This window comes from Bombus bifarius, unplaced genomic scaffold (genome assembly GCF_011952205.1).
Source record: "Bombus bifarius isolate JDL3187 unplaced genomic scaffold, Bbif_JDL3187 scf7180000007992, whole genome shotgun sequence".
Taxonomy (NCBI): domain Eukaryota; kingdom Metazoa; phylum Arthropoda; class Insecta; order Hymenoptera; family Apidae; genus Bombus; species Bombus bifarius.
Genome location: NW_022884373.1, coordinates 2,899,739 through 2,926,747, shown reverse-complemented (window position 1 = coordinate 2,926,747; position 27,009 = coordinate 2,899,739). Strand labels below are relative to the sequence as shown.

General features: G+C 37.6%; 2 protein-coding genes across 15 annotated transcripts in view; one reads left to right on the top strand and one right to left on the bottom strand.

The window, feature by feature from the left end:
• Positions 1–1,036, top strand: part of LOC117205552 (PH and SEC7 domain-containing protein 2) — an 81,071-nt gene extending 80,035 nt beyond the window's left edge. Inside the window, exon 14 of the mRNA XM_033444077.1 lies at positions 462–1,036. Coding sequence (XP_033299968.1) covers positions 462–483 — 22 coding nt within the window. The 3' untranslated portion in view covers positions 484–1,036. The remainder of the gene's footprint in view (positions 1–461) is intronic.
• Positions 1,037–1,837: 801 nt separating this feature from the next.
• LOC117205765 (histone-lysine N-methyltransferase 2C-like) overlaps positions 1,838–27,009 on the bottom strand; it is a 28,497-nt gene continuing 3,325 nt past the window's right edge. For 2 of the 14 annotated variants that reach the window (XM_033444474.1, XM_033444472.1), the window contains exons 8-35: positions 26,045–26,970; positions 24,213–25,953; positions 23,970–24,131; positions 23,758–23,887; positions 23,462–23,676; positions 23,233–23,357; positions 21,783–22,541; positions 20,260–20,395; positions 20,073–20,176; positions 19,321–19,999; positions 19,059–19,238; positions 18,751–18,963; positions 18,388–18,672; positions 17,752–18,294; positions 17,476–17,651; positions 16,771–16,923; positions 15,656–16,034; positions 15,372–15,559; positions 8,820–15,276; positions 8,069–8,509; positions 6,876–7,152; positions 6,528–6,787; positions 6,236–6,453; positions 5,424–5,801; positions 4,992–5,342; positions 3,945–4,910; positions 3,592–3,774; positions 1,838–3,505 (exon numbers count right to left, since the gene is read on the bottom strand). In XM_033444474.1, coding sequence (XP_033300365.1) covers positions 3,413–3,505; positions 3,592–3,774; positions 3,945–4,910; positions 4,992–5,342; positions 5,424–5,801; positions 6,236–6,453; positions 6,528–6,787; positions 6,876–7,152; positions 8,069–8,509; positions 8,820–15,276; positions 15,372–15,559; positions 15,656–16,034; positions 16,771–16,923; positions 17,476–17,651; positions 17,752–18,294; positions 18,388–18,672; positions 18,751–18,963; positions 19,059–19,238; positions 19,321–19,999; positions 20,073–20,176; positions 20,260–20,395; positions 21,783–22,541; positions 23,233–23,357; positions 23,462–23,676; positions 23,758–23,887; positions 23,970–24,131; positions 24,213–25,953; positions 26,045–26,970 — 16,718 coding nt within the window. In that variant the 3' untranslated portion in view covers positions 1,838–3,412. The remainder of the gene's footprint in view (positions 3,506–3,591; positions 3,775–3,944; positions 4,911–4,991; positions 5,343–5,423; positions 5,802–6,235; positions 6,454–6,527; positions 6,788–6,875; positions 7,153–8,068; positions 8,510–8,819; positions 15,277–15,371; positions 15,560–15,655; positions 16,035–16,770; positions 16,924–17,475; positions 17,652–17,751; positions 18,295–18,387; positions 18,673–18,750; positions 18,964–19,058; positions 19,239–19,320; positions 20,000–20,072; positions 20,177–20,259; positions 20,396–21,782; positions 22,542–23,232; positions 23,358–23,461; positions 23,677–23,757; positions 23,888–23,969; positions 24,132–24,212; positions 25,954–26,044; positions 26,971–27,009) is intronic. The other 12 variants (XM_033444475.1, XM_033444478.1, XM_033444480.1 and 9 more) reach the window with 11 other exon arrangements.

Sequence of the window (27,009 nt, the reverse complement as noted above, 5' to 3'; positions counted from 1 at the left end):
ACAATTGCATGAACTATGCACTCTATACAATTAATTTGCTTTGTAATACTTTTCTTTAATACTTCTCATATATCTTCAGTTGTAGAGTTGCACCAGTAATCATGAAAGGAATAAAATTGCAACTATTTATATACAAACTTTATATAATTTATATTGAAAAGAAATTCATTTGAAACTAATGTTTTCTTTCATATATGTAGTATATTTAAAATGTATAAAGTAATCAGAAGAGAAAATTTTGCTACTAGGTAGTATTAATACAAATTCAATTCAATTATTTTTGAAAATTTAGAAATGAGTCTAATTATATCGTCTACAGATTTCGTGTTAATGTACAAAATTTGACTTCATTTTTCTTATGCACTTCGATTTCTTTAAATATATATGTTAGAACTTCACTTGTACTGTATATATTATTTTATATTTGTTTAATGATTTTATTAATTTATTGCATGCAACAGGATTGAGCCAGTGTCATCGTGAATGAAGACAGCAGACCATCGCCAAAACTGTTTCAACGTGCACAGAAGTAACGTTAAAATTTTTTTCTTTTTTTTAATGAAAATTTGTCAACGTTGGAATTCATTGTTCCTAGTTGTTACATTAGTAGGCATCTATTATTTAAGAGAATCTTTATTTTGCACCAAAAGAATTATCAACTAAATCTGTTATCAGATGTGAAACAAAGTAATGTTGAAAAGTATTATGGAAATGCTGGAAAATTTCTCAAGATCATTTTCCACTATTACAGAACTGATTAAAGAATGCAATTTTAATCATAGAATACTTTTGTTTTAATCGCGATAGAGGATAAAATATTTGATTGAAATGGAATTCCCTGAAGAAACAAAGTTACAGATTATCATCAAACAAATTTATTACAACTTAATTCTTAAAATTATGACATGCCTCAAGATTTAATTACAAACTGGTACTAACGTCATCTCGATTAAGTCTTACCTAACGAAGATTTTCTAATTGATCTTGTTGCGAAAGATCAAAGGTTGGAAAGGAAAAATGCTGTGAAAAAAAAAAAGAAATCTAAGTGATCAATTACTCTCTCGAGAATCGCTCGTTACATCAATCAAGGAAACTTAATGTTACGTTAAGGGATTATCGAGTAAAACGTTTTTACACAAATATACAACTATCAGCTACGAAATTTAATAAACACATGAAGTTCAGGACAAGTTGCATGGATTGCCATTACAATTGTACTATATTAAAAGCAAAAGATATCGCTCAACGTGATAAAGCTTTTTCTTACATATATATATAATTATATATATATATATATAATATATTATATATAATATATTATATATATTTTTTATATTATATATATATATGTAATATATGTATTTCTCGTTCATCCTTTTTTTTCTTTTGTTAGATAAAATACTCGAAAAATTCTCGCTCGATTAATCATTGTGTTAGAAAGAATATACAATATACAATTAGAATATAGGTTTTACTGCGCAGTATACCAATCGAGTACGAATTTATAAAATCTGCGAAAAGCCGACTTTGTTTTCATATACATAATGAACTTCACAAACGCAATATTGCTGTCCGAGTCCTCGATAGTAATCTACACAAGTGATTTTCTTTTTTATAAGCGTTGTACCTTGTCTTCAAACTTACTTTTACGCTTAAGGTGATAGTTACTTTTTTTTAAATTGTACATAGATCACGGTGTTGTAACGTTTAGACCGCCTTACAATAATATCGTGCATAAATGCCAAAGAATCGCATTTAAAAATACATTTTTTCTTACAATGTATTTTTTCTTCGCATTTACGTTCGTATATATTTCGCCGATTACGTCACTACTCGCTTCTTTTTTTTTGTTTTGTTTTGTATATTATTGCATATTTTTGCATACTGCGTAATTGTATTGCTCTCTTTCTGTCTGATTTATCTCCCGAGTGTTCATACAGTAGCTACATTTACAAATACGAAAAGTTTATCGAAGATTTTGTCAGTTTTTTTTATCTTTTTCTCCCTTTTTATATTCAATTGCACAATCAAATGTCTCAAAGATATCGTCAGACATAATTTGTTCTGTATAAACTAATCATGACACATTCTTACAGTTAAATACTCATTGTACATATTATTTTAGTTTTGTTGTATCTCTTTTTCTTATACTAACCGAAACTTGAAGACGACTGTGTACTTCACGTACATGAAATATATATATTCCTTTGTAAATATTATTTTACAGTTACGAAAATAAAATTGTGAACGTGATCTGTTCTCGTTTTGTGTTTTTTCTTCTTTATTCCTCTCTCCTTAAACTACTTTCTCCTTATACATCCTTTTGTTACAAATTAAACAAATTAAATGCAATGTACAATTTCATAAATATTTCTCTTGTTACCTGATAAATAATACGTTAAAGTCGAAACTTCAATATTTTGCTATAAAATTATTTCATGAAAATTGATTTCTATGTAATTTGCTGCTAAAGAATAAATTTGGCTCTTTTACATTATGTCATTGCATTACGCTGTAGTTACGTAGAGTTACGTTTAAAATCTTTGTAGATTCAGTAAAGATATATACAGGATTTGCATATGAATACGCACTTTATATATAAACTGCTTATGCAAAAAGATATTATTTGACAATGGAAGAAATATTTTCTCTGATGTAATTTGTAGTTCTAGATTGGATTTAGAAGTCTTTTGAATTGTTACGATTTATTAAAATGCATAAATACTTTGCGACTTTGAAGCTAATATTTATCATGGTAAAAGACTTGAAATAGAACGACGATTATATTATTTATCTACTAAACGCTAATAGATCGAATTACACACAAAAAAAAGGTATTTACAAAAACGAAATAGATCAGTAGATTTTGTACGGATTTATTATCATATAATGAAATATATATATAGTCATAATCGTATATAATTCTAAATTAGATACTGTTACTTTACATAATTCATCTGGTGATTCAAAATAACATGGATCTCTACTTATTTACAGATACAGTGCAATGTGTATGCAATAATTAATAAACGATTTATATTACAATATCGGTCAACTAAACGTTGACTCTACTCAACATACAAAGATACAAACTTCCTGTATACATACACACGACCCATAAAATTTATTTTTTTTTTGCAATTACTTTGTGTCGCGTTCTTAAAGAGTGCCCGTAATATACAAGCGATCAATGTTTCTATGTTTTGTAAAGTAAAACTAATATTGTACAACTTTGGAGGAATGTTGTGATGGCATAGCACCAACTTCACTATGAATCAATTAGTCAAACTGCAATGGCACTTTACAAATTAAATAATGTGTCTATTATATATATAATATATATATATAATTTTTTCTCCATGTAAAACCTACCCAATAACGTAGTAACAATAACAACGGTGGATCGAGCTTTTTAGTTCATCCACTTGCGGCAGTTAGGAGCGCCACACGCGCATGCTATCTTGTGCTGGTCATCCTCGATGTCGAATTTGTAATCATATGCCAGCTGCAAGGAACAATGTTATATAAATCTCTTTCTTTTTTAAGTTAATTATGACAAGATTACCTAGCGTGAATCAAAAGATAACATACCTCCTCGCCACGTGAGATTCTCCGTTTTGCAAAGATTATGATTCTAAGATCACGTTCAACCTCAACGATTTCAGCGACACAATTTGGGTTACAAGAGTGATTGATGTACCTTGCGAGACCACCACACAACGTGGCATCGACCACTCTCTCCTCATCCAAGCGAAACATATAAATACCACGATTCTGTAATAAATATATTTCTAAAATTGCTTTCAACCAAATCCTTAATTCCTTTTCTTCGCCCCCTTAAGCAAGTACGTATAACACGTATAAAATCAAAAGTGTATCGTACACCTTATATTATTTATAGCATTGTTCTCTGATACACGCTAGTCAACTAAAGAGAAACCTACCCTTGCTTCATACTGCTTTTCCCTAGTCTCGGCCAATTCAGTACGAATGATTTCTCCGATATATTCAATGACCATTGTGTGTTTCTCCAGATCACGCGCGGCATAAAGACCAAGACCTTGGATTTTGGAGCGCGCCAGATATACGTTGTTCCGCCACTCTTGCTTCATCTTTTTGTACTGAGAACTCTTCGAATGCACAAATTGTTTGGAATAGGGGCACGCCACTTCGCCTGCGACAGTCGCGGTTGGAACGAAGGCTGCTCGGGCCGATGAGCCTGTGCGCTGCGTGTGAGGCCTCTTCCAAGGGAGCTGATTGCGAAGACGAGCTTCCGTTCTTGCGCTGCCGGTGGGATTGATCGCTAACGGTAATTCTAATAAGGGATTTCGACCGTATTTAAATCTGTAATCGGTCAGAGTTTCAATGCCTGGAAGACTTTCGAGAACACGGACGACCGCTGGTTCGGTAAGTCCAAACAAATCCTCGCCGGAAACGTAACGCGGAAATAGTTGGACGCTGTGCGTTGATCTTCGTAGCTCAGCGAGAGGTTCGAGTATTCTGCTCCAAACAGCGCGAGGAGTAGCGTCGCGAAGTTCAACATCCTCTTGTGAAGGTTCTTGCACCAGGACGCGAAATTCGGGTCGACCGGAAACGTCATGGATAGAACAGACGTAACGGCAGCGTTTGTTTGGCCGTCTCATGCTCCAATAAAATCTAACGATTTTGTATCCGACGGGGTATATGTAATTTGGGGTATGGAAGTTGGCAAGCTGGTGTGGAAGCAGTTGTCCGACGCTTAAAAATATCAGACTTCCAACTCTCAGCAGGTGATTGTGTTCCGAATGATGCATCACAGCTGCTACTTGTCTATTCTCGTCACGATTCACGTACACTCTTCTGTACACGGAAAGCGTGGTTAATTCGTTATCTTTTTCGTTTTTTTGTACATGCTGAGAGCAATAGGTACTCTGAAAATTATATTAAATATCGGTGAGTTTTATATTTCTTCACGGTTCGTAATAAGTTTATGATATTGTTAAGGTATTCACCTTATTCTTATAAAAAACACAGCCATCTTTAACAGCGCAGCCAAGGTGGTACACGTTGGTGCAGCGCATTTTAAAACATTTTACGGTAGCTCCCGGTTTCTCGCAAACAATACAATTTAATACAAGACTATGTTGCAAAGCGGTATCGAGATTCATCAAGGCACCATTTACAGTTTCATATACATTTTCCGACCAAAGGGCACAATTCAAATGCACCCATTTGTCAACATCAAAATTAAGAAGTCTAGCGGGACCATCAGCTGTACCATCACCTTGACTGTGACAAAACATGCATCGTCGACTGTCTTCCGTTTTGGCAGGTACCACGGTTACCCCCATTCGGAAAAGCATCTAAAAAATGAATTATATTTTACACTTATGTTACGCTAAGTCGCATATTTAAACCTTATTTCAAGATATCCATGTACGTACTTCTGTAATTTCTTTATCGGTTGGTTTTTTGTACTTGGTTGAAGGTTGCATCAAGCCAACAGACCACGTCTTATATCGTAGACCTCTCCATATTTTTACAGGTGGTTGTATCTCAGTCGGTTCAGTTATAGACTCTTCCATAGCCAAATGTTTCTTTGGCCGTTTCTCTTCTGTGATTTCCTCTTTCGTCTCGATGACGTCCTGCTCTTCTTTCTCCATTTTTATCCTCACTTCGGTTTCCTTTTCTGTCTGATCAATTTCCATATTTTCAACATGATCCACCGGCTGTTTGACCACATATTTTTTCCCTTTCTTGAAATCGTCATCCAATATCTTAGTATCTACTTTATGACATAGATGGTCTACTATAGTTGCAGCCTAATGAACGAAGAAATATGTTAGATCACTATTTATTAAATTATTCATAACGTTAGTGATATAATATAAATTTGAATATATATATACTCGACTCTCAATTTACGCGGTAAATTATAACACAATTCACGTGGCCAGAAAATCTATCCATAAAAATCTATCTATAAAAATTTTCCTAGAAGTCTCAAAAGTAACAAGTGTATGCAGTAACTTATTTGCCGATGTTGAAACAGTGCTGTATGAGATAAGAATAAAAGTACATTACGTTGTGCTAGCCGTCATACATGTATATATCTTTTCTTTTGTACTGATAGACTTCATTTACGCGATAGAAAATCGTGTAAAACGAATCCACGTGGAACGGATACTTCGCGTAAATTGAGACACGGGTGTACATATATCCTTTATCATAATATTCTAACATACAAGATGGTTACCTTATCTTGCGTGTTCGAAGGTGTTCTATGCATAAGCGCAAATTGCATGTAACAGGCTGCTGAACAGAAACATAATTCATCACCAGGTTCAGCCTCTTCCTTACTTAAAAATGGTAAATCAGATACTTTCTTTCTTATTAAGCTATTCAATATCACAACATCGCAATGACGACAGAATTTGGCGGCGCCGTTCAAAATACTTTGTATATCAATTGGAGCTGAAAATTCACACGTATATTATGACATCATTTGCTTGTTTAATAATAAAGAGATAAATAAAAATTATAAAAACCTTTGTTAGTAATTTGTATTGCATTGAAATACACACCTCCCTCTTTACCATCTTTTCCCTTGATTCTATAAAGACCTAATTTCTGACTAGGGGGAGTGGTAGTACGTTCTACGATCTGGTAACCAGTGGGAGGAGCTATATTTAAGATATTAGCCAAATCTTTAAGTACTCCCATAATGTCGTCTGCAGCCTGACTATTCAAAGTTAATGTAACTGTTACGTTTCCATCTCTCAAAGGTATTGGAGGTGACTTCCCGAGCCTATATAAATTATTAATATCAACGAACATCTTCTCAAACGAATAATTTATACATACACGATACGTAAAATAATGTATTGCTTACGCACCGTGGTATTCCTAAATTCTCTTTATCTTGTTTTGCGATGTCTTTACCGACGTACGTCGGTTTCAATCTAATCGGTATTGGTGAGATTAAAGGTATCACGGGTGACACTCGTTTCAGCCAATCTGATTCCTCGTCCGACTCCTCTTCAATCAACCTCAAACCCGGGAATCGATGTATAAATTCCGGAATGACACATTCGGGCGAAGATGAACTGACTATCGTGTCAGGAGAATCGACATCACGGTTCATTGACAAGGAATTTTCTTTCTTATCGTCAGCTAAAAATTCAATATTATTAGTTTCTCTTATATAAGAAAAATCAAATAACAGAAATCAAAGAAAAGATGGACTCGGTTGATAGTATTCAGAGCAATGAGACTTGCATTAACGATCCTAAACTTTAATTAAACAATCTTAAAATTTCAGACGCTCGAGTTCAAACTTTCTTAGGCCGTGAACATACAGAATGCGATAATTGTTAAATCGCAAAATTGTCATCAACTGTGTCATCACTTGTTTTCCCACTTACCGCTTACCGTATGTTTACAGTCTTAGTTATTGTTAAATAGTTGACATACGAGTATTAATTCTTTTTTTTCACTACGGTACATGATTTTAGCCACTGATTTAAGCTCAGTAAAAATAAATTCAAAATGGATAGAATAAAAAACTAAGAAAGACTGAGGTATTAAATAGAGTAATGCTAAATAGAGATATATATATATTAAATGAATAATATATAACCGTTTAAGTCCCAAGCAGCGCGATCGCGCTGTTTAAATTTTGTGTCGAAAAGTCAGTACATTTGAACGCTACGAACGACTAATGGTATTTTGTATTTCATTGTTATTTTCACAATAATTTTTATTGAACAAAACTTGAAATATTTATAAACTAATAGTACGCATATATAATAATATAGATGTATTTCATAAAGTAACGAATATGACGAGCGCTATTGTGCCGCTTGTTTCTCTTCGCAATCGATTGAGAAAAGCGCTGTTACACTGTACGGGATTTTTCGACTCTGTTTTTTCAATGGCTTCTGGGACTCAAACGGTTAAATTGTATGAATAATGCGAATAGATATACTGAGCATTAATGGCGAACTTAAATAGGATCTACTTTAAGGTATTTAATACCAAAAGATTCTTCAAGTCCATTTTCTCCTTCCATTTTCACCTAAATGCTTACAATCATCCAATTTAAGAGGTGGAAATTCTTGATCGTAAAATCCTCTCTGAGTAGAAGCAGGCTGTTGAGGTGGTAAAGGTTCCAATTCACCAAATGGTTGAGTGTTGTAGTGATCAGATACACCCGGCAATGTTGCAGATCCGTATGAACCAACTAAATCTCCTGTTCTGGTGTTGTAATCTTTCTGACTGCCGATTTTCGTTAGATCTCCCGACCCAAAGATAGGACAAACGCCATAATTTCTGCCTAGAAGTGGTTCTAATACTGCCATTGGCTGAAGTTGCCGTAATTGTGCCATTAAATTGTCAATGAACGTGTCATAATCCTCGTCTAAGCGGGACACTTTTCTAGCACGCTTTTTCTGAGGTGCTGCCGTCGCATCCTTCCCCTGGCTTTGCTTCCTTTTCTGTTGATACTGTCGCCTTTTCAACTTCTTGAGATCTGCGAGATTATACACGTGCAAGCACGATCTTATCTTCATATAGAAATAAAACCTAATGGAGTGTATGTATTTGTTGTTACAATATTAATTGTAATTTTCATGAAAATATGTGTGTGTATATTCTTTCTCAAATTGAAATATATCAAAGAGTTATTAAAAATAAAGAACTAAATTTCTTTTGAGATTTATCTAAGCAAAGATACTAATATTAAAATTATATCACATACAAGTTTCAGATTTCTAATTACTTATGCGTATGTATTCTTGGTGGGGCAGATATAATAAGGTGATAAATTATACATTACATACCAGTTTTGTCGTCAATTGATCCATCGATAAGCTCCTCTTTGGCAGTAAGAAAGTCTTTGGTATCGGTTAATTGGGTAGGTGTACCGCTAGATAGAACTTCATCAAGAACTTCCTTTTTGACTTCCACTAAAGGCACTGTGTGTTGTGCATTTGCACCCTGTGACGCCTGGGCATGGTGGCCCACCGTGTGAGACACCGTATGAGGCACTGATGGCGGTATTGTGTTTACGTGTGGGGGTTGTTGCTGGGTCGAAACAATGGGTTTCGGGGTAACTGGTATCTGGGATTGAGTCTGTGCTTGTGTCTGTGGTGGTTGCTGCACGGTCGTAACCGTCGTCAATGGTTGCTGTGTGGCTTGGACAGTACTCGATACCTGCGTGGTGGACTGGATACTCTTGCCAACCATCGTTGTAATCACTGGTTTTGCATGTGATACCACTCGTGACACGGTTATTGGAGTTGATACAACACATTGTTGTGGAATTGTAACAGTGTTATTAACGATAACATCGCTCGTTTGTTTAGGTGGTGGTTGGGTAATACTAGGTGGTTCTTGTTTTATGGGAGTTGTTGTTTCCGAAGCCTTTGTAAGTGGTGGTGGTGGCACTTGCTTGGTTACTGTCATTGCTGGTTGCTGGTTTGCTTGAGTCAAAACAGGAGTGGTCTTCGTAGGCTGAGTGGTTATCTGTTGCTTTGGAAATGTGTCAGCCACGCGTTGTTGAGACAAGACTGGTGCAGAAGTTGTTAGCGGCGGAGGTGGTTTCGGTGTTTCTTCTTTGGTCGGTGGACTTTGCACTTTCAAAGGTGTAACTGATTGCGACAAGAACGACGTCTCCCTGTTTAAAACTTGTTTATTACTAGTAGTTTTAGGTGCCGGTACCTCCTTCAATAAAGGTGGTAACACGGAGAACGGAGTTGGCGGCACGGGCCTCGCTAATTGCGCCTCCAAAGATGGTACTAATGGCAAACTAGGGCCTTGCGAGGAACCAGAACACAAAGTAGTCGTTGCACACGCGGTGTTCTGTAGCAGTTGCTTCAACAATACATTTTGGGACTCCTCAATTCTGTGAGAACCAGCAGAGCTTTTGGTTATCTCCAATTCGGATCTAGTAGCTGGCGGTTTTTCAAGAGCCGATTGCGGTTTGCAGTTGGATTCTTCTGGCTCCTTCTTTGATGGTGTACTCTGCGCCAGTCTCTCAAGATCAGCGCTCTTAGTGTGCTCTAAATGGCTGGTTGTTTTGTATTGGCTCTGGCCAGAAGTGAGCTGAGAATGCAAAAGAGTCGGTGTTTGAGACAGGGTAGACTGGAGTATACTGGTGGTAACGTTAATATTGTTGGTGCTTGCAGTGACTATAGGAGGTACGATAGTTCTGACGCATTGCATGGATGTTGTAACTGTCGTTGGCGTGGCATTCACAACCACGCGAGAAGATGCCGGGGAGCAGCCTGAACTTACTTGCAGGATCGCTTGGAGATTCTGGGTCCGTTGTACAGAAGTTGCCATCACCGAGCTCAATAGGTTACTTGCTTGCGTAGGAGCTGTATTCGTTCGATGACCAGCCATAGAAGATTTCGCTGAATTTGTACCAGCTAACATTGCGTTTAACATTGCGTTTGACGTAATCGAAATACCTGAATTGGTCGGTGGCCTGGGGGTGATCACGGACGACGTTTGTAGAGACAGACTACCACTAGTTTGCGACTGTACTCCGCTGGATGTAACTCGTAAAAATGGTTCCGAGGGAGTAACCTTAGACAAAGTAGAAACAACGCTTATTGTAGAATTTGTACTTTCCTTTGTATGCGGGGTGTAATTGGTCGTCGTGGTTTCTAGTTCAGCTTTGCTCGTGCTAGTAGAATGAGACGTGGTCATTGAGGTCTGTAGTCGCGCGTTCGTGCTGCTGTGTAGATTATTTACAGAGTTTGGCGTGGATGTGGTCGTAGATAGTATGTTCCCTACTTTTGGCCCTGAGATCGCTGAGGATACCATTGTCACGATGGCGGTTTGATTTACGGTTGAACAATTTTGCGAATGATTCGTCTGTAGAGAAGAAAGCAACGTTCTCAGCTGGTGCGACACATTGGCGACATTTGACGTCAGTTCTGTGGGTTTCGACAGAGGAGAAAGATGCGGCACTGTCGTTGTGGATTTCTGTAACTGCGCTATGGTACTCGCTACTAACGGAATACTCTGGTGTGGGATTGGCGAGCTCTTCTTAGGGGCAGGTTCTACAGGAGGTGGACTGGCTTTCTGTACCTTTGGTCCTTTGTTCTCGTTTGACAAGAGGTGTTCATTGTCAGAGTGTTCTTGTTCTAGATCCATTAAAGGGTCTTGAAGGATGTTCAGAGGCAAGGTATCTAAAGGTGTTGGTAATTCGTACATCATACTAGACTTTCTGGATCTGTCTTCCTGAAGCATTTCGCTGTTAGCCATTTCTGGCTTAGAGGATATGATGTTATGCAACATGTCCAATATATCTTCGGATGATTCTTCCATTATACTCTTCTCTTCATTGAGGCAATGCTGTACATAAGGTTTACTGGTGTCAATTTCTGTACACGATTCATTATGTTTTTTTTCTTTCTGAGGGACATTCATATTAGTATTTTCTACAATGCTGGTTTCAATTCCTTTGGATTTAATACTCATTCTTTGATCTTCAGAAGCTGTTATACTTTCCTCTTTATTTTCATTTTCAACTGGTTCTGAATCATTCTCCAAAATATTCACCAATGATAAATCATCTGTGACTGGTGATATCCTTTTCAATGAAGAAGCGGTATCTGTTTTGTTTTCTGTATGAGAATTCTCCCTACTTATGGTGTTTTCAGCAGGGTTATGGATAGCTTCAAGCATACTTTCCAATTCATCAGTAGTATTCAAAGGATCATTTTTTTTATCATCAGAGATAGCTAACTCTTGACTAACCGTTACACTTGTAGGTATGCTTATACTCAAAGTATCTACACTGGATTCTTCTGAATTTTTTGTCGAATGATCAGGTTCATCTTTATCATTTTTTACTTTCAAGCTTTTATCCAATATTTCCAATTTATTCTCCTTTGACACAGTAACAGAGTTATTTCCATTTTCTTTCTTAGGAAGATCAGGTATGGACATTTTTGGTGTCGATAGCGTGACAGACGTCGGTTGCACGCTCAAAACCAACTTCGTAGGATTGCTTGATCCGTCCATTGCACTTGTGACAATACTTTGCACAAAACTAGTGAAATCATTCTGTACATTAGCCACTGATGACATGGTTCTTTCCGTACTTGTAATCTGAGGCCTAAGAATCTCCGTATTTTGTGAACTAATTCGAGCTAAGGCATCGGTCTTGACAATATTTTGCTGTGAGCTAACCACGATATTCTCCAAAGCTGTCTGACTAAGTTTAGCAGCAATTTTGGCATCCGCCACGATGCTCGCCATCGTTGATGGCAATTGTTTTTGATTATTAAAAGAAGGAGACACTACTTCTTTCGTTATGCTTAATGTTGTAAATATCGGAGTTGATTTAATAGTTGCATCTGTCGCTATCATTACATTGGTAGATGTGGTGATAGCGTTCGTATTTTCGGTACTAACACTTATATTCGAAGAGGCTGAAAAAGAAGCTATAGATCTACATGTAGATGATACGCCAATGTTAGCATGATGTATACTCGATGGTGGGATTTGATTGTAAAGAACTTTGTCAGAGAACACAAACGACGTAGGACTCCTATTTGGTTTTGATTCTTTTTGTGTTTTTGATTGATCTTCAGCAGCATTTTCTACAACATTTTCCTTTGATGTTTCAGAAACGCTAGTGGTATCAACTTTATCTATTTCCTCTAAACATGATTCTTTAGATAAATTATCCTCAGGTGATTTTGAACTGGGATCGATAATTACTACCTCGGATTCGCTAACGAAAGACACCATGAGGTCTTGCTCGGGCGATTGGTCCATATAAGATCCGGGTGACGGGTCTACGCGAAGTTCTTCCTGATCAGGCGATTCTGGAGTATCTGTGACTGCTACCAATCTTTTCCCAGATTGTAAAGTTCTTACTATATCAAGTCTCAGACCTTTCTTGTTTCTCGTATGAGAGGGCACTAAATCTTCGTCACTCAACATCGGTTCATCTGTCTGAGATTCGGGATTTTCTATCTCTAATATTTGCACTAAGTCGTGTCCTTGACTACTTTCGTTGACCAATGCGTGACAAAGAGAATCATTGCTATCTGCTGATAAATCTACGACCATTCCTGGCTCAAAAAGCACATATTCCTCCTGCATATCACCTTCCAACGTTCCTGATATCACGTCTACGAGTTCCGAGTCTCCAAATTGATCTATAACAGTAATATCGTCGCTGTCTCGTTGGGCTGTCGAGCTCAAGGTCACTTCTGTATTTACGATAGTTTTGTCGTCGTCATAATCAGTAGTATCAGGTATCGGCTCCATCTTACTGCTCGGACTACCCAATGTTAGAGGTCCATTGTCTGATAACGAAGTGGTTTGTTTGATTTCTAAACTTGTTGGTGGAGTTTGAGGTGGTGTATGCGAGTCATCATCAAAGTCATTATAATCAGCGCATACCAATGAATTAATTTTTGATTGCGGTATGCCGGTTTTCCTGTGAACAACCACAGATGTGTTCGGTTTCTCGTCCATATTTAAAAGATGCGATTCGGAAGTCTTCCCTTTACTACTCTCCGGTTTAGTAGACCACATAGGAGAACCACCTCTCAACCCAAGCTTAATATATCCAAATCGTCCAAAAGGCAACGGATTTAGTGGATTATGTGGATTTCCTCCGCCCCTATTCGTGTGATCCGTTGCAGACGACTGCTCTTGTTGAATAGATTGGTGCTGATGTTGTAATTGTTGCTGTTGATCACTTGGTACTGTGTGATTATTCGAAGTTTGAGTCGTGTAAGAGCCATGTGGTGTATGTGGTGTGTGTGGAGTGTGCGGTGTTCTTGGTGTTCCTGGATTTTCTACGCTTTGTGGTCGATCTGGCATCGCTGGACTATTTCCAGTAGATTGTCTTCTTTGCATTTGCATGGGTGAGCCACCGACCATGGGGCTACGTGGCATAGGAGAACTAGGAGGCTGAGACGTTGGAGGATGATGAGTGTTGTTTAACTGGTGTTGGAGCATGGGAGATGTTGACGGATGGTTACGCGACATCGGACTTGGTGGTTGATACTGCGGTATCATTGGCGAATTAGGTGGGTGTGGATGAATCCTTGTGTTCATAGGACTGGGAGGTTGTGAAGTTTGACTCAGCTGCTGTTGCAGCATAGGTGAGCCCATAGTTTGCTGAACCATGGGACTACGAGGCATGGGAGAACTTGGAGGTTGTCCATAGTTCTGTTGCATTTGTTGATGGAGCTGGGGACTCGGAGAATTAGCAGGTTGAGACACCATTGGAGAACTTGGAGGTTTCTGCATCGTATGTTGTTGCTGTTGCTGTTGTTGCATTTGCAGAAATTGTTGCCTCTGTTGTTGAGCTATTTGTTGCTGTTGTTGTTGTTGCAACAATTGTTGTCTCTGTTGTGCTATTTGCAGCGTACGCTGAGTCATTGCATTTTGTCCATCTTGAAGAATCGAAGTAGTCTCGTGTTGCTGTTGAATAATTTGCTGTCTTTGAAGCATTTGTTGTTGTTGATTCATTAGAGATTGTTGGTTAGGTTGTGGACTTCCAAGAGGGGAACGTTGTCCGTATACGATCCCCCCTTGCAACGGCATCCTGGGCCTTTGTCCGGGTTCTCCAACGGCGGGTGGACGCACGAAACGTTGAGAGAGACCGTGAACTCTGACTCCTTGTTCACCGATAATTTGTTGCGTATTTCGCGTATCAGGAGTAAAAGCACCCGGACTAGTTGCAAGCCTTCCACTGATAATCGCACGATGCTGCGGAGATGTCATCCGAGTTGCCGAAGGACCACACATTCCTGGCGACGGCATGGCGCCAGGACTAAAGGGGCTTTCTTCGTTCTGCGAGTGTGGAGTACTAATTCTAGGAGATTGTTGCATATTATGTGGCGACATTGTTCCTGGATTTCCAGACTGTGGATTACCAGGACTGTGTTGCAACAAAGGTGTGTTAGGACTATGTTGGATGATAGGAGTTGCCGGTGAATGTTGTATCATACTTGTTGAAACGTTTCCAGGGCCTGGGCTTTGAGAAACGAGAGCAGCAGGACTATGCATCGGTGAATGTTGAGAAGGCGACATTAATGGTGAACATGGTTCATTGGTTTGTTGCTGAGGTTGTCTCTGTTGTTGTTTACTGTGATATTCCTGTATCAGCATACCATGCTGACGGGTTTGCTTGCGACTCGCGTCTAAATGCTTTTGTAATATCGCTTGTTCACTGGAAATACGTTGTAGCTCGGCAGCATCATTCTCCGTTAACTCGTTGCCAGACTTCCGTAACTGTCGCTGTTTGCTATTGAGAGACTGTAAAATCAGGATAGTTTAACTGTAGCATGTCTGTATCGTTTAGAGGGCTACAAAAACGAAAACGCCGCAACATAAAAACATTCTATCCTTACTTTTCGTATTTTACGCAGCTTTTGTACCTCAGTTTCGTAATACTTCAACTGCTGTAACAACACTTGATGCTGATGGTTTAGCCATTGCTCGTACTGCAGTTGCATTTGACGGTCCTGTTCATTCACGATATTTTCCGGTGGTGTAGGTGGAGCAGGAATTTGGGAGATATTAAACGTGGCAACCCTCGCTATAACAAATAAAAAAGTTTTACAATTTTATTCAACATTATAATCATAACATTATTTAAATAGTACACTTCACAAAAAGTATTCACGATACTAACGTTCCGGTGGAGTCTGTGTTGCAATCGGTTGTCTAGGGACCTGAGCTGCTACTTTCGTTGCATCCGGTACTGCTTGTTGCCAACTGGTACCTGGAGCGGATGATGGGCTTGATGTACAAGGTGGCCTAATTACAGGAACTCCTCCAGGTACTGATGTAATTCCTTGTGGAGGAGAAGCAAGGGGTGCAGAACCCAAAACATCTGCTTTAAATTGTTCTAACTCACTGTCACTTAGAAGTGGTCCTCCAGGAGTTGTATTGTCACTTTGCTGCTGCTGCTGCTGCTGTTGTTGTTGTTGTTGCTGTTGTTGCTTTTCTTGTTCTCGTTTCTCTTGTTCCAACAACTCCTCCAACAATAATGGTTGTTCCTGTGAACACCACTACTGACAGCTTATCGAATCTCCAACTAGTCAATGGGTTATTATAGAACTATGTATGTGGCTCAATAAATTGAAACAGTGATATATAATTAGATACTAAATTCGTATGTCATATAATATTATGTAGTGAGTAATTACATACTGAAACAAGGCACACTGACCATCCCAATAAATAAAAAAAAATACAAACATGCAAATATTTTACTCCTACAGCGATTATTAACATAAACATTATTTAGACAAACTTATGGTATAAGAATATAAACATAAAATTATAATTATCATAAAGCAAAATAATATACATGATCTGATGAAGCCTAGTGTTCTTTTATTCAAAACATACATGCACACGAAAAGATGCAACATATTTTATTAATAGTATATATTATATGTAAGAATTATTGTATAAAATCTATAATCTTTTTAATCACTATTTTATAATCAGATATTATAAATTTCTATCTTCATAAAAATTTTACTTGTAGAGTGATGTAGACTTATACATATGTTATTATATTCAATACAATACACGCAGAACAAATTTTGGTGACACTAACATATTCTTTTCTCTGATTAAATTTATTAAACAATTTTTAATAAGAACAATGTATAAGGTAGGAAATAAAAATGGTGCAGAAATACTAAAAATAATCTAGAGGATAGAATCTTTGAATTTTGATATCATTGCAGGTGATATATTGTGCTGAATGCTGAAAAGTCCCCAAGTCTTGCTCACCTGCAGAAGCAAGGGTCTTCGGTGAGGGTGAGGTGTCATTGCGGGCGTACCAGTATGTACCACAGGGGCCATTGGTGGACCCGCCACCGGTACTGAATGCCCTATATGGACTGGGGGCCGCGTCATACCCCGCCCACCTGGGCACAGCCCCATCTAGACATGCACCAACACCAATGCATTGCAAACACCCAGGCGAAAACACCATTTTACCACAGCCAATACTTTTATATTAAATAAATTACTTGCCTACGTCCTACGTTCATAACAAATTCGAGACCTCCTGCTCTCGCTCGTTATATTTAAAAAAACTCGATACTTCATATTACACAATTACATTAAAATTCAAAATGCTACAAAATTACAGGATTAACAATGATTATTTGACATTGAAAATACAACATCCGCGCGTATACGTCAACAAATGTTTCGTAATGGATGTATCGTGTATAGAAATCTAGAGATAGAATAGAATTTATATGTAAGAAACTAAGATTGTTATATTTAATTTTCATTAGGAAAGTAAAGAACGATTTTAATAATACGTGTTATGTTTTTCATGAAGCGATCATTGCTTATCAAATTGCGAGATATTTAGTATTCTCGTGGTTAGAAGAAAGTGTTATTAGATATAATTGCATAAAATACTCAAGATTAAAGCGATGCAAAAACATCAGAACATCGAGAATACGTGTAAGATGTACAAACCTGTATGGGTCCGGGATAAGGGGGTGGTGGTCCAGGATACGGAGGTGGAGGTGGTGGCGGCGGTGGTGCAAGGGGCATACGTGGGCCAATCATATGATTTACAGCAACTACCCTGTTAGTAACATTTGGTACAGCTACTCTCATCCCAGCTACAACACGCTGTTGTTGTTGAGGTACTGCAATAATAAAATTTAATTAGAACCAACATTTAAAGTAACTTTTTAAAAATTGTATACCATTACGCAATCGAGTGAATATATTTCAAGAATCGCTTACCTTGGATATGTGTTTGTGGTATTCTCTGAGGATGTCCAGGAAATGTGGACGGATAACTGACCGTAACGGTGTTAGTTGATGTAACAACGCCAACTGCTCCATCAGGCGAAAGCAAGCGAGTTCCTGGAGGCATAGGTCTGCCCATTGCCGCAGCTTGCTGCACGTGCTGATGCATTTGTTGTTGTACAACAGCTTGAGCATGTGATTGAGGCATAATCGTGGACGGTTGCTGTGGTGTTTGTGATGTTGCAGTAATAGGTGTTACTGTTTGTGCTTGTGTTGGAGCATTAGACGTTTCTGTCGGCGTTTGTACAGTAGCTGTCGTACACGTGTCACTTATGTCAGTGTGCACAGCACTCGTTGCGCCTAGTTCTGTCGATTTTCGCTCCTCGTCCTTAATCTCCTTCTTTTGTTTTTCGTCCTTCGTCTCTACCTCAACTGGTTCTAAATCTAAATCAAGTATATTTGTTTTCTCACCACCGGTTATGTTGCCTAATTCGGGATCTGCATATTCCAAAATATTAAAATCTGCTCCCATTTCAGCTGTAATGAAATAGAGAATTCAAGTTTATATTTATACTTTGTGTTACACAATTAATTACAATACATGAATTATAGTCTAAACATTTTACTTACCAAGCAGTTCATCATCATCATCACCTAGGTCTCCTAATATTGCACTCACGCCCTCGACCTCAACCATTGGTGCTCCCTCTTGTTCTAATTTCTCAAGCTCTGCAGTGACGTTGTCAGGAATTTCTGATGGTTCAGAAGGACTAACAGTGGTTTCACTAACTGTTGCTGGTATCAGAGGTGCTCTTATACCAACTCCTTGCTGACCTAACATTCTAATTCCCTGATTTAGATTATCCTGGGATGTTCGCACTATCCGTTGCGTTATATTTTGCCCTTGATTGGGATCTGTAAATATGATATTTATTATAAAAAATAATAATATATATATAAGAATAATATGTATAATATAGAATGTACATCCACCTGGAAACCTTTGCTGTTGTAAAACGTCATAAGGTTCTGTAATAGTATTTCTTGCGGCTGGCATTCGTGTTTGCAAAGCTTGGTTTCCTTGAAAATGTTGTTGAGTTATAGTTGCAGCTACTTGTGGTCTTTGCAGAATCATTCTAGTTCGTGGATCTATATTCTGTATCCTGGCATCTATATTTCCCGGTACAGGATGTCTTGTATTTATTCCTAAGTACATGTTAAATATTATCAATAAAATAGGACATATAGAACATATTTCATAGCCATATTATAGCAACAAGATAAAAAATGCAGAATGTTACCAATTTGATTTCTTATCAAAACATTTGATTGGATGGGCATCCTAGGTCTAACAATACCAGGTGGTAGAGGATGCCTGAAAGTGCCTTCGCCAGTATTATTTGTTGCTTGAGAATGTTGTGGAAGTTGTACATGACCCGTATCAAATTGTTGTTGATTGTTTTCTGTATTACTTTGACCATCTAGAAATCAATATAAATATACATACAATTTATGTTTTAATAAAAAAGAAATACTTTTTTTAACTTCTACTATATAACATACCTTGATTCCATGTAGTGCTCACAGGCTCTATTTTCTTACTAAACTGTTGTCTTTGCAACAGATCTCGTAATTGCCTGTTTACTTCTGGTTGTTGACTGAATACTTCAGGCTGTTGCGAATCTTGTCGAGGTTCTGGTCTTGGTGAGGAATAATTTGAAGCGGGAGAAGGAGTGGGAGGCTGGCTACTATAAGGATCAGGCGCACGAGATGGAGCATATACATGAGTAGAAGGACGAGTAGTAGGAGCATTAAACATAGGCCGCGGCGTACCTGGCGGTTGAGAAAAGACATCGCTTCTTGGGGACGTGGAATAGTTTGGTGTGCCACCGATTTGTGACCTAGATGTTTGAGAACCTTGAGAGTAAGCTTCCGTATTGTCAAAACGTTGAAAATGGTCTTGGGATTGTGATGAAGCTGGAGACTGTGGAAAATCATGAGGAGACTGTGGTGCTTGCGGAGAAAATGGAGAGGGCGGTTGTGTAAAGTTATTTGGCATCCCTGGTCTAACCACAGTTCCAACTGGACGTGTCATGGTTGTACAGGGTTGATTAGGTAAACGTGGCATACCCTGGTGAGGGCTTTGAGGTGCCAAACCTCGTGTAACTTTTACGGGAGGAGTCGCAAATGTATTACGTGAACCAGGGGACTGTGAAGCTAGTGGTCCCATATGATTTCCATCCTACAAAGTAATTTATACATATTTATAAAAATTTATTATAATTTTTGTTTGTAACTATAAATTAAAATTATACCTGTGATGTGGAGACTTGTAATTGTGTCGTTAATCCAGTAGTATTGTCAGTATTTATTTGAGTTGTATTATCTTCACTTATTTGTCTATGGACTCTGTTGATAGCTATTGAGGAAATATTAGAAAGTTAAAAGTAAAATATAATGTTTATTGCAGTATATAAATATATATAAATGAATATTATATACCATGTATACGTTGGTCATGGATAACTTGTTGCTGCATATGTGCTTGCTGTTGACGTAGTGCTTGCAACTGTTTCCATTGACGTTCTTGTTCAGCTTCTCTACTGGAACGATCTCTATTGGAAAGTCTCTCTTGTTCCTGTTAAATACAATTTTGTTAGATCTAAAGAATTAACCATAACAGAAGATCATTATATCCTTACAGTGCTTGTTTTTAACATGTTATAATACAAATTATTTAATAGCTATAACATACTTTTATTTGAAAGATGTTCGATTATTTGATTAATAAAATAATTGAAGAATATAATGACCTGTTTTTCTTTTAAAGCAATATAAAATATACAATAAGGCAAATTGACAATCAGCCAAAGTGTACTTCAAGTTTAACATTCAAATAAAGTAATGACATATTACTAAATTAATATAATTAGCAAAATCTTAATATTTCCGTATGTGCAACATAATTATAATAACCAGCCACCATCTAAAATAAGTATTATTTAATCAAAAGTTTGTATAAAAAACTCTTCTTTACCACACAGAACACCCATAAACATTTATCTCAGATTAATTTGTAGTAGTTTCCATGCACTGCATCACTGAATATAGAAAATTATGTTTTACTCTATTAAAGAAAGAAGATTGTTTTTTTATGCATATCAAAGAAGGAAAGTATATGCCATATTTATAATAAAAATCATTTACACACGATTGAGAATATAATTAATTATACTTTAAGTATACTGTTAGTGAATAAAAATTTAGATTAGTTATCAAATATCAATAAATAATAATAATTAATTATACAATTATAACATTGTATAAAAACAGTAAGTACAACAGCTTGTACTACTAAAGGTATAAGCGTCTGAAAATGTAAAAAGCAGCAGACGTTAGTAAAACTAACTATAATATTGTTGTACATGGGATATAATATACTACATTGCAACAAATATCTACCAATAACTTGTAATACAATTCATAAAAAGCAATATACTTATATGGATAGATAGGAAGGGAGATATATTTGTATATTATATCTGTGGAATAACAAGGAACAGGAAAAAAGAAATAAAAATGTGCTACCAGTTGTCTTCAACATGCCATATACAATGTACTGAGGTATGCAAAATAAAATATTTACAGTACTGCAGTCTAGCATAATATATATTCAATAAAAAATTGTATATATAATGAAAAGTGTCTGATCAATCAAACTAAATAATATCCAATAAATGTAATACACCTTGATAGATGCAAAAGCAACATAAGATTGCATGATTCACCGCATCAAACCAATGTTCCAAAACACTATTTATCATATCAATGCAATACATTAATGGTACAGGGTACTCTAGATTTTGAGTGTTTCAGATCCTTGGTAGGAATAACTAAAGTGTCACTGTTGCATAACACAACAAGAATTCTAATGTCTCTGATCTAAAGACGGATAAAGGACGCTAAATGTCGATCAGACACGTGGCACAAGGCAAGACACTAGAGGCACAGAATAGGTGGCTCACCATAGCCGGGGACTGTACAGGTACAGTGTGAATAATTGCAGTGGGTGGCGGATCGTAGTGCTCCTGGCTGAGGGAAGGAAGGGTGCGCATGATTTCAGATGGGGTGAGCACTCTAATCTGGTGGTCTACCGAGGATAATTGGCGAACAGGACCTACTCCCACCATAACGTTGGTAGTGGGGGATGCCTGAGAAATGCTCAGACTGTTAGCGATAGTACTGGTACTGATCGTAATGTGAGCAGGTGTAGGACGTTGCTGGGATGGTGATGTTTGATGCTGCCCTTCACCGGCGCCCGTGTTGCAGTAAGAAGAAGCAGTTGCTGATGTGCAAGGCGTGGCTGGCGACTGAGCTACTCTAGCCTGGCTACCGGATATCTCTTGGTGCGCCAGGCTGTTAATGGAATTAATAGAATTCACAGAACTGGGCCTAGGTGAAGAAGAAGGGGTCGTGGATGTTGGAGAAGGACTTGGGGAAGTAGATGTTAGCTGCTTCGGCGGTCCCTGCACCGCACACACCTCCGCATGATGATTACTGCTAACTGTTGATACTGTCACTCCTGTTGTCGACACAGTCATTCCATTCTTTTCCTGTGTCTTTTCACTGCCCACTGAGGTCAAAAGCCCAATCTGCCTTTGGTTGGAGGCCATAGCTACTACTGGAGAAACTTGAGCTGATGTCATAGTTGTTACAGGTTTGGTGATGATGGTAGGTGCACTTGTTGCAGTGACTGGGGTGGTGCTTGGTATATCCTTGGATATCTGTCGGTTCAAGGGGTGCCTCGTTCACACACTTACATTATAGTATTCATGGCTTACATATTTCGAAAATACATCATACAAAGGCAATAGTGTAAAATTCAATTCTTCGGAGGATTCTAAGGAACATGAGGGAACGCTATCGGGGAAAAGCTAGATTTAAATCAGTATTCCTAAAGTAACAAAAAATGGGCATCTACGCTTCTAATGGAACATGATCTGACTGAAGATATGGATATTGTTCGAAAAATGGCGGTTCAAATTTAGAATGTAAGTAAAGAATATGTTTCGACATGTGTATAATTAGGTAATAACATTCATGATGATGACCAACATAGAGGTAAAGCAATCACATATTATATCCAATATAAATGAGTAAGTAGACTTTAATGTAGCATATAGTAAGTCAAGGAGATATATTATAAGTTAATGTAACTGTTCATGAATTTTTTATATTGCATTTGGTTATATGTCTATGTTTATACATTGACAGGTTCCTTCTTTAAACAGATCATGTAAATGAAACCTCAATAGTTGTAAGTACAGGTATTGGACACAAAGGACAAGCTGTTAGTTTGACCTGTGTGTTAGCACAAGACATCTTTGAAGATGAAAATGGATACGTATCACATAAAGATTCACGCTTTTCTAGCACTTATGTTATCATTACGAATATCTTAAAAATTACTCCTACCTGTTGAGTTTTTTTCATGCGAATTGCGGCTCTATTATCTCGTGCCAGTGTTAGGTACGGAGCTTTTTTATCGTTAGGTAAAGCACGCCACTTCTTCAGTATTTGTTTACACCTTTCTGACCAAGCTTAAATAATACAGGTAATACAATTAATATAATCTTTAAATTGAACTTACATTGGAAATAAAATTATATTAATTCAGAATAACAATAATAAAACAAATATATACCCGGATATTCTGTTTTCCACTCTGGGTGATTAAGATTTGCATAAAGAACAGAAGATATAGTTGCTCCCGAACCTAGAGCTTCATCGGCTTCCATTTTAAGATTACTTCTTTGGTTGTATGAAATTGTAGTATTGCCCGCTGATGAGGTACCCTCATCATCATGATTGACCCATGGACTCGGTGGTTCAGAAAAAGCTGGACTAAATTGTGGGCTACTACAAGAAGAAAAATAAAAAGAAATAATTAAAATTTTATTTCATTTCTTAATTTTATGTTATATGTAAGTACCAACGTACTTGCTGTATTCCGAATGATAAGGAGACGGCGGTGGAAAACTCATTGGAGAATTCAGATTAGACTGACCAACAGGAGGCAATGTACCAGGTACTTGAGGTCTTTGAGGTATAGGCATTGTAGTTTGTATACCTAAATCATGTTTGCAATGAAATAGAAAGTATGTATTTTAAATCGTAATTTCTTATTAAAAAGTATGATTAAATCAATTTACCAGGATGTGGTGAAGGAGATACAAGTGGTGTGGTAGAAGGTGCAGGGTGTGGAGGTTGAGCTTGAACAGGAAAAACTGATGATTCTTGAGATTCTTGAGATTCATCAGTTAAAACTCCTTTGAATATTTCTTCAATATCTTTACTGTCCATGTTAGGTAGTCCTAATAAAGACATAATTAGTCATTATTTGATTCATGTTGTTATAGTAAAATCTTAGAAAAAAAGAAAAAAAGATAGCTTACCTGTATCTCGGACCATTGATTCCAAATTGAAATGTGGACTAAGAATATCAGTCAGTTCATCTTTAGTCGCCCCTGGTGTATCATCTAACTCATCTAACGCTTCGCTAGCTTTAGCTAAGTCTTCATCCGGTTCATTCATTATAGTATTAACAAGATCACTATCAAGTAAGTCACCTGAAATAGGCAAAATGTCACCAAGGGCTTCGGTATCACTACCTTCATCATCCACGATTTCTTCACGTTTTATGGGTGGTTCTGGAGGTACTTTCTCTTCTTCTTTCTCTTGTTTAGCTTTGACTTGTTCCATTGCTTTTAGTTCATCTTGAGATAACTGAATGGTATCTGCATTCCCGGATACATTTCGTTCGCTATCTGATTCGCTGCTGCTTTCCAATTCCTTTTCTTTGGTTGTATCCATAAGATCTTTACCAAAGAACGCCTCCTGCATGTAGAGAGGAAAACATTCAGAAAGTTTTGTCTTTGGTTTTCTTCTCTGTGGTTTTCTGCGTGGCTTGTCATCGTTCACGCCGACCACGGAATCTGATGGTTTTTCTGGATCTCCATCTTCTTCTTTATCTTTGCGAGTACCCCTTATTCTAACAATAAAACCTCCAATGCCTAATTTTTGCAAGTTACGTTGCCGTTTTCGTCTTAAAATTGGTATGCCATTTTCAGTTGTATAAATACTAAAACCTTCTGGTGGTGGTTGATCACCACGTGGTGTCCATACCATGCCTTCTTTGAGTACCTCTGTCGGTTCATCTTTAACATCTGTTAAATCTATTTTTCCTCCATTTTCTTCTAAAGAATTGTCTAAACTCCCACCAGCAACTACAGATTCTATAGTAGCCATTATATCTGCTTCTTTGTCAATTAAGGGATGCATTTTTCTTCTTTTCTTCCTTGTTTGTTGATGTTCTGATGTTAATGATTTTATATGATTCATACCAGCTTCAGATAAATAAACGCCATCAACCAAGTATTGTTGAGGGGAAGGTTTGTACAGTTCAGGACTGCGTGATGCTGGTGGCGGGGAGCGAGGATATTTATTTGGTTGTGGTTTAGGTTGGTTACATAAAAGATGGGGCGGTGGAACATCTCTTGGACGACAAAGTACACAAATATAGCCTTCCTCTGCGCATTTCTCTGCTTCTGCTTCGCTTTTAATTGAGTCACACGCGCAATGTAACCATCTTTCACACTGAATGCATTGTATTATTAGATCTCCTTCAGTATATGTTTCTTGACATGATATGCAGGCAGTGTGAGACGCACAGGGACCACACTGTGTATAATTTTTTTGCCAGCTACTATTAAATCCTGGATCATTTGAACCACATGTTTGGCAGTGTGCACACCATTTACACTTCCATGTACCATGTGGCACATAATCCAGTGGTGGATCCATGCAATAAATATGATAACTGATATCACAATCATCACATAAAATCAAACGAGCTTCGTCGTTTCTTTCACCACAACCTTCACATACTGTACAATCAAGGCACCGCCAACCCTTCTGTAATATTACTTTAGTAACTTTGACATTAGCGCAATAAGGGTGATAACATTGACCACATTGTGCACAAGCAATTAAACACCCCTCTTGGTCAGTACCAATTGCACCACACATTACACAAATATCTTGGGTTAATACAAATTTATCCTTTGCAGAACATAATACGAGTCTATTTTCAATCCCTGGTTCATCTTCTTTTGAAAATGAGTCTGACATTGGTCTCTGAAATAATTGATAGATGATTAATTAACAATTACATTAATACATTTTTGAAAAAGAGAAACGCATTAAGAAATAGTGCAAAGAACCATACCTGCAATCCTACACCAGGTACACCAAAGATACCTCTCATTTTTGCTTTGGGCCCTCTTTTCCTCCCAAATTCTGTCATCTTTTGTCGCTTTTGATATCCAAGTTTACCAATTCCTTTCGGGCGGCCAATTATCCCACCTCCGAGTCCTAAGCGCTTCTTCGCAATTTTAGTCGCACAGAATGGTTTTCCTTTTCCAAGACCTATAGAATACAGTGCTTCCTCTGATCCTCCTTGATAATCAAATTCTGACGAATCTCCATCACCATACAGACTTTCTTGTGACGCACTTAAACTCAAATCTCCACCATAATCATCAATATTATCTTTTCTTTTCACAAGTGCCATATTTTTGCAATGTAAACAAACATATTCATAATCAGGTTTAACGTCTTTACGATGTTGGTAAGTTAATGGATCAGCCTCAGGGTCACAGGTACCATGAACAAATTTTTTACATGCACTACATTGAACCATTTCCCTATATGCGGCAGCCCGATATGCCTTTCTACAAAGAGGACACGAAAAACCTTTGTTCCTTTGTTGGTAACACGAATCACATACAGTGTAATGGGAATGCCACCGTGATGAAAGACCAGCGCCTGGTGTACGTGAACCACAGTCTGTACATACACGGCAGCACTTACACTTCCAACCATATTTAGGTATAGATGTAACAATTGGTCGTAAACAACTAGGATGGTATGCTTTTTCACAACGTTCACACAACATTACTTTTGAAACATCTTCTGGTTGACGGCACACTTGACATACTCTGCAAGATACACATTGCCAGCCAGCGCGTACACCAGGTAGTAGTGCTAAACCGACACAACTACCGTGGTAGTGTTGGCCGCAGATGGAACACATTACTAGGTTGGAAACATCTCCCATCCCACAGCAATGCATACAAGTAATGTCACCGTTCACTAAAAAATAGAATATATAAATATGCACATCTAATATAT